This window comes from Lontra canadensis, unplaced genomic scaffold (assembly GCF_010015895.1).
Source record: "Lontra canadensis isolate GAN:19392208 unplaced genomic scaffold, GSC_riverotter_1.0 scaffold5, whole genome shotgun sequence".
In the NCBI taxonomy this organism is placed as follows: Eukaryota; Metazoa; Chordata; class Mammalia; order Carnivora; family Mustelidae; genus Lontra; species Lontra canadensis.
Window position 1 is genome coordinate 37831710 of NW_022630999.1, and position 7732 is coordinate 37839441.

Below are 7732 nucleotides of genomic sequence, written 5' to 3' on the forward strand. Positions count from 1 at the left end.
CTTATCATGATAGCTAAAAATGAAATAAAAATCATACTGTAATTTTGCATTTATGGTTATAAATCAAATTCTCAGAAAGATTCTATCAGTAAAATCAACACTTCATAAGGTACTTTTACTTATGTGCCAGGAACCCAAAGTACAGTCTCACCCGGGGTGTACCGAATTTTACAATTCTTTTAATAGAGTTTCTAGACATATCATTTATTTTTCACTCTGCCAGTGAAATAAATAGCGAAGGCTTTTGTGCCACTTTTCCTTGGTTGGACAATGACAACCCTGAGTGTCATAGCTGGTGCTCCTGGACTACTAATTAAGGAACAAAATTAAACTGCAAAGAATAAAGATATCCAGAAAGTCAGGAAGCAGAAAGAACAGGCTTCATGCTTTATGGGTGTTCATTCTAGATATGTTCATTATATGCCAAAGCCTTGGGAAGGCAAATATGGAATTTAAAAAGACACCATCTGTTGTGTGATGTTCCAAATTATAAACTTAACCCTAATTTCTATATCCCCTGCTGTTCGGTCGTTCTCCTTATTCAGGATGGAAGAAAGAAAGAAAGAAAGAAAGAAAGGAAGGAAGGAAGGAAGGAAGGGAGGAAGGAAGGAAGGAAGGGAAGGAAGAGATTAGCACATTAACTAGGCAGGTTTAGCAGAATTGATGGATATGCCCCGTAAGATATTTGGAAAAGCCCAACATTACAACCTATATATTTTCTCCGGAAAGAAATTCTTGTTTTATTTTCTTCTTAAAACAAACACTACCCATAAATACAGTGTTTGCCGTAGCTGACGGTCCACACCCACCACAGCAGGCAAGCCACAGTCCTTTCTGTGATTTTTCTATTACTTAATATCTAGGGGCTCTTTGAAAGAAAAAGCAGAGATTTTTGGAAAGCTTTCAAATCTGTGAAATGAAAAGTAGAGTAATCCCTCAAGTGAAGAGAGTTTCTTTTTAAAAAATGTGGTGTTTTTTTTTAGACCAAAAAAAAAACCCCCACAGGAGTGTGTAGTCCAAATCAAAAACACTTCCTGTTTAAATAGTCCAAGGCAACCTGTGGCATCCATAACAGGAGAGATTTGCATTAAAAAGAAAAGCAAAAGTCAGTTATCCTCAAAAACGCCCATGTTTTCTTACTCATAAGTCTGAAATAGCCCTGATTTTAAAACACACTTAACAAATAGGACACAGCTCATTCAGGATTGATTTGAGTTCACAAAATAATTTTATTATATGTAAGAAAGCATACAGGCAATAAAATGAAGAAACATTCACAATGCATAAATAACACGGACCTGATGCAGGAGACACTTTTCAGTAGATTTCCTTCTTGGTACCCATGTCACCTAACTGCTGTGTAAATTGCTTATCAACAAGGATACCCTGTAAACATTTCAAAGAAATTCTCTTGAAATGCCCCCACATGATGAGTATCTGGCAGGAGAGACTCGGGATACTTTATACAGTTGAGCTGATGAGATAGGAACTTGATTCCGAAGCACAGAGAAGGAGCTAGCATTTGTCAAATGAGATACTGGTGGCTTTGGGGCACTTAACACACCCAAAGAGAAAGGGTCTCCTGTTTTTTCCACCAAGAGAAATGTCTAACTCGAGGATGATAATGAGGCACTATTCATTAGTCAGTATACTATTAACATTTAGACTTTTAAAAAAATCGATTCTAAATTCAGATTAAAGCACTACAAAAAGTCGCCCCACTGAATGGTGTGATTTGGCCTGGTAAGATACAGATGCAGGATTTGACTTCTGTCCATCGGTAACACTGTTGCAATGCAAGAATTAAAGATACCTACTGTCTTCATACACATATCCAACCAGGACAGCCATGTGTTTGGTTCAGAAAAGCTATCTGACACTGAAATGAGAAAAGACGCAGAGGGCCAAGTATTTTACATAAATACAAAGTGGCACATACTTTTTATTACCCCCTAAGATCATAAATTTCAAGTCAGATCTTTCTTAAGCTGGCTTTTACTTAAGATATTTACAGAATGGCAAATCTTTGTCCTGGGGAAGTCCTGTCATTCAAAAAAACGTGAACATAATAGTAGCTATGCCTTCTTATTTTTCAAAATCTTTCTAGAAGAAAAAAATTCACAGCATTTGTCAGTTCCCACCTCGTATTTATTTATGCCAAAGAATTTTAAGGAATTATCACAACTTCATTTCCTATCAACCTTGGCTGTGTCTCTGGAAGTTATATATGAGTATTTAGAATCTCAGAGTTTCTCTGTTTGTTTCATTGGCCAATAAAGTGCTAGTTACATGGACGAAATGTGACTATAAGTTCTCAGTAACTTATTAGTTTATCCTATAACATCTGATAAATATAGATTTATTCAATAAATTAAAAATATCCGTATAATACAGTAAATAAATAAAACCAATATCAACAAAGCATCTCTCAAGTCCAAAAAAAAATCCCACTCCTACTGTAAGGCTCAATTATTTTTTAGAAATAATTTATGAAGGCATGCACCTACCTTTACAATCTGAAAACTCTCCTTGGACCAGTGTTAGCACCTGTTTGTACACAACAAACTCAACCCTTCTCATCTCCTTCCGGGAGAGGATCAACTTTTTAAGCGATGCTGTTCATTGTTGATTCTGCGCCCTATTTTTCAAGTCCTAAGATAAGAATCAGTTTCTAAAAATAATTTTGGAGCCAAAGACACATCCCTGTGAACGTTCACTTCACATATGTCCCTCTTGGATTCACTATGAACAACAAAGAAAACACGTTGGAATGTATTTTAAAATATAGTTAGTTGTGTGTTGAAGGAAAAGCAGCAGAGGAGGGCTCGCCTGACATCTGAGTCTCACCACACCTCGCAAGCCACTGAAAATCTCCTCCAGCTTTTGGGCTGAGCCTGTCTGGCCAGATTCATCTCAGGCTTCAGGTTGGATGCTGTCCGTTTTGTGTGATGGGCTGGATCTTCTCTAGAGAGACATCAGTGTCATAGTCCAAAATGACAGATAGGGCCGGGGACAGCTTCTCCAAGGGTTTGGCCATTCCACCTGCTTCCTCCTTCTTCAGATCCTCGGAGGAGCCCACTGCATGTGGGATCAGATAAACCAGATTGCAGTCCTTGGAAATGGAGCCTCGAGGCTCGTGATGGCTGGAAAACACCACAGCCCCATTGTTATTGATGCTAACTGTCTCTATGGCATTATTCGTGGTAGGGCAAAGCCTGTAGCATCCTAAAAGAGTTGAAAATGCCTTCCGAAAATCGGCATTAAAGGCATAAATGATGGGGTTCAAGGAAGAATTAGCCCACCCAAACCACACAAACACATCAAAGGTGATGGAATCAATGCAGAAGGGCTTGGTCTCCCCAGACCCACAGAAGGGCACCATGCAGTTCAAGACGAAGAAAGGAAGCCAGCAGCACACAAAGACCCCCATGATCACAGACAGAGTCTTGAGAACTTTAGTCTCTCTTTTGAAGGACATCTTAAAGGAGCTTTCTGGTTGAGAACACTCCACAGGGTTTCCATTACCTGTAGTGGTCTGGCAATTCTTGGCATGGACTGCTGCCCTCTCCAAGGCTGAGATGCGCCGTATCTGTTTCTGGGCGATCCTATAGATCCTGGTGTAGGTGACAATCATGATGGCCACAGGGATATAAAAGCTTATTAGGGAGGATGAAATGGCATAGGTCCTGCTTAAGCTGGAATCACAGTTGTCCAGGGTGTCATCCAGGGAAGTGGCGTTCCCATCGGAGGAGATCGTGGGCTTCGCCTTGTGCCAGCTGAGCTGCACAGGGATGAAGGAGATGAGGACAGACAAGGTCCACGCCACGCTGATCAGAATGAAGGCTGCCTTGGGAGTCATCTTTCTCTCGTACCGGAAGGGGCTGGAGATGGCCCAGTACCTGTCCACGCTGATCACACAGAGGTTGAGGATGGACGCCGTGGAGCACATAATGTCAAAGGCCACCCAGATGTTACAGAAGGACCCAAAGGGCCAGAAGCCAGCGATCTCTGCCACCGCTTTCCAGGGCATGACCAAGACAGCCACCAAGAGATCCGACACTGCCAAGGAGATGACAAAGAAGTTGGTCACCTTGGACCGCAGGTGTCGGAACCTGATGACAGCGGCACAGACCAGCGTGTTCCCCAGGAGTGTGGACAGGATGAGCAGAGACAGGAAACAGGCTGTAAGGATGCGGAAGGAGAAGTCTCTCTCTACCACCAGCCCAGCCCCATCCATGGTAGAGGTGTTCAGAGTCCTCATCTTGCCGAGGGAGAGCACATAGGGGGCTCTGACCCCCTCCAGTTCCTAAGCAGGGATAAGGGGTGGGTCGGACCTGCACGAGTTCTCACTCACCAGGCAGTCCCTGGCACAGCCCCGCCGGGTCCCCTGGGTGGAGGACCTCACCAGCATTCCATCAGAGGGCTGTAACAATTGCGTGGCAGGAGCCTGCCTTTGGCAATGCACGTCAGCCCCTTGGAAGGTTCCTCTTGCTGGCTGTGAGTGTCTGCTGACTCCCTTGCTCCAGGCCACTGTCCTGTTGACCAGCTGGCCCTTCAGTCCTCCATGGAAGGCATTGGCTTTTCAGCATATTCTAAGCTATCCATCCAGAGACTCCCAGGCCTCTGCGGATCTAGGCAATTGTAGTCATATTTGGGGGCTGTTGCCTCTCTGGTGGTGACGGAATTCTCCCCTTTTGAAGGTGCAGCTGAAAATACACGCCTCGCTCCTCCAAGCCCCTGGCTCCACCGCAGCTCTCCAAACGCCCTTAAAAAAGCAAAAAGAAAGCAAAGGTTGCTCGCCAGAACTTGAACGGATCACAGCTTTATGCGTACCAAACCCACTTCAACTCCATCCAAGCCACCTACCTTGCCTTGAGGTTGTCTTTCGCAAAGCACCCCCCACCCCGAGCTCGGAAAGCGGGCTTCGCCAGGCGCCGAGGCTCCACAACGCCCCGGAGGCGCGCAGGAGTCCTGCCCGGGGCGCGCACCCGGGGTCTGGCTCCTGATGCGCAAAAATCGCAGGGCAGGTTTGGGAAATGATCCCAGGCCAGGTCCCACAGGACCGGCGCTGCCCTACTCCCTCCAAAGGCTAAAGATCGTTCAAAGCCGAAGGAGACACCTGGGAAAGGGGCTCCGGGACCTCCGAGAGAGGGCACCTCCGGGGCTAGTCACTTGGAGAGCTCCTTCCCTTCGCTGCCTTTTTGCCAGAACCGAGCAGCCGGGGGCCCCTCGGGTGGCCTCTGGCCCCTTGGGGCCAGGCTCTGCGCCTCTCCACCGCGCTGTCCGCTACCTCCCGGGAGCCCGTGGGAACGCCAGGCAGAGAGAGCCGAGCTGGCACCGGAGGGCGCACGGGCCAGCCGGGTTCCCGTGGGGCACAGCCCACCCCGCCCCCGTGTCCCCTCCCCTGCCCTGGGGGCGGGCTTCTCTTGACAGGCAGAGTTTCGGGCGACAGCCGCACAAGGTTCCCTGGATGATGCCGCGGGCGAAACAGGGAGTGGGGGGAGGGAGGGGAGCCCAGGTAAGCGGTCTCACGCCCTGGGTTACCGGCTAACCCCCGGACCCTCGGACCCCCGGACAGCACGCGACAGGGCCCGCCAGACGTTAGAACCTCAAGGAAGCCCGAGTCGCCTGAAAGCTAAGCTCGGCCGACCGACATTCAGTGGGGTCGACCCCTAGCCCTTCCCAAAGACCGAAGCAAGCAGGACCCCGCCCACTCTCCCACACACCAAGCCCTGGAACCGCCTGCGTCCAACCTGCTCCAACCTGCGCTGTCTCCAAGTGTCCCCCAACTAGGGTGAGGCGCGCCGAGCCGGCGCAGGTACTCACCGCTGTCGGAGACGGCTCGGCGCGGCGGCACGCTTGGCAGGTGCGCTGCGCTGCGCGCTGAGGGCGCTCACTTCCAGCTCCGCCCCGGCAGCGGGCGCTTGGCGGGCCTGGGTCAACGCCGGACTGCAGCCTGTGCCCCGCAACCGGAGAGCGCCCCAACCCCAGCACCACGAGCTCGGCAGGCCCGGGGCGCCCTCTGCCGGCGGCGGCGGCTTCCCAGGGCCCCGCTGCGCGTTGGCAGGTACAAACCTCACCCGCCCAGGCTCCCGGATTTACGCTAGACCCCCGCTGTGACCGGCACTTCCCGGACCGTGACTGCCAGAACCTGGAAAATGGGATGCTCAGTATTCCACATTTTAGGGCTCATTCTGCTAAAAATTGACAAGAATGAAAAATTCCTTTTGCTGCCTCTGCATTCATTGAATCGGTATATTTTCCTGAGCACTCATGATGTGCCAAGAGCAAGGGCTATAGGCTGAGCAAGATGCAAGATTTACTCTCAAAAAGACCAGACAGAACAGGCATTTACTGAGCAGCCTCCGTGTCCCGGGCTCACACCTTGCATTATTCGCCCCTTAAAACAATCCTTTCTCATAGGCCTGGTCATCTCCACCTTGCCCGAGTGGAAAACGAGGTTCCAATATGTGGTGTTCGGAATTAACAGAGCTAAGGAAGGTGCTGGCTGGCTGCCTGACTCCCGTCTGCGTGTTCTTTTCATTTAGGCGTCACTGCCCACTGGGAGCTCCGGCTCTAGTGTCGTAGCCAACAAACTAAATAAGAGCCGGGCAAAATTGAGGCAAGAGGGCCTGGTGGAGAACGATCTCCCCAGCTTCTTCCCAGCTGCCCTGGACAATGCCTCACAGGTCAGACTTCAAAAGAATTTGTATGTTAAGTGGCCCTTCGCCATGCCTTCCTGTGCATATAGGAGAATGGTTTATTATAAAAGACTGTACATAAAATTTAGACAACAGGTTATATACAAAATTAAGAGAACATTCCACTTGAAAAAATGAAAAAGGTTGCTAGCTGATCACTAGTGATACTGAAATCATGTTTAAAATTAACAAAGGCAAAATGCATATACAACAGTCACATTGATTTGGTAGCAATAATGGCCTTTAATTTTCAGAAATAAATGTTCTGCACTAGTCTTACCATTTACTATGCTGTTACACGTCTGTAACGCCCAGTATATAACTGTAATTTGAAATCCAAACAAATCCTCAACACACAGGGTGTCCTTGTCAGGCTGCCTGACTTCCCACCCTTACCCTGCCGCTGCTGGCTGTGGGGGCTCCCCGCGCCCCCCCCCAGCTTGGTTTCTTCCTCTGTAAATGGTGATGGCATGGCAGGATTGTTGTAAGTAGTAAATGAGATGATGTTTACAGAGAGCGTGGCACTGAGCCTGGGTACTCAGCAGCCCCCTCATGGGCAGAAATCCCTGGGGGTGCACCCGAAAACCAATAGCCTTAGCTCCATGAGAACCTGGCACCACATTGGAAGCTACAATTTTCTCTGTAAAAACCCAGAACCTGAGTAATAATTCCATTCGATTAACCAGTACAATCTGCACCCTGGTTTTTTCAAGGAAAAGACTGTATTCCTGACACAGACCATCCCGGGCCTCTGCCCCCAGCTCTGTGCTCCCACCTTGAGCTTCATTATCACACACAGCAACACCAGGAGTCGTGAGTCAAAATCAGAGACACAATTTTGCCATATATGTGCAGAAAGAACCACATTCTTGTAGAGCTGAAAGCCGTGCTTAACATAATAATTCCAGATCATTTTCCTTAAAACAGGCATTCCCCCAAACTTCTTGATTTCATCTTTCTTTCCCTTTTACAAATCAGTACAAATTAAAGGTATGCTTCTGATTCAAGATGGTCATGTGAACATGAACATT

The 7732-nt window shown here is 48.0% G+C and overlaps 1 protein-coding gene across 3 annotated transcripts; it reads right to left on the minus strand.

Moving 5' to 3' along the window:
* Nucleotides 1-1198: 1198 nt before the first annotated feature.
* On the minus strand, nt 1199-5967 carry DRD1 (dopamine receptor D1). 3 transcript variants are annotated; one of them, XM_032851846.1, is made up of 3 exons: nt 4867-4901; nt 4355-4765; nt 1199-4059 (listed from the first exon to the last, which is right to left on the minus strand). In XM_032851846.1, the coding sequence occupies exon 3, from the start codon at nt 4028-4030 to the stop codon at nt 2921-2923; it is 1110 nt and encodes a 369-aa protein (XP_032707737.1). In that variant the 5' UTR covers nt 4031-4059; nt 4355-4765; nt 4867-4901; the 3' UTR covers nt 1199-2920. The 3 variants fall into 3 exon arrangements, with proteins under 3 accessions (XP_032707737.1, XP_032707736.1, XP_032707734.1); XM_032851845.1 differs by lacking the exon at nt 4867-4901 and adding an exon at nt 5827-5967 and having other exon boundaries at nt 1199-4765; XM_032851843.1 differs by having other exon boundaries at nt 1199-4765.
* Between the last annotated feature and the right edge of the window lie 1765 nt (nt 5968-7732).

What these genes read in the sequence shown, in the direction of transcription:
- DRD1 (XM_032851845.1), bottom strand. Translation starts at nt 4,261, where the DNA reads ATGAGGACTCTGAACACCTCTACCATGGATGGGGCTGGGCTGGTGGTA.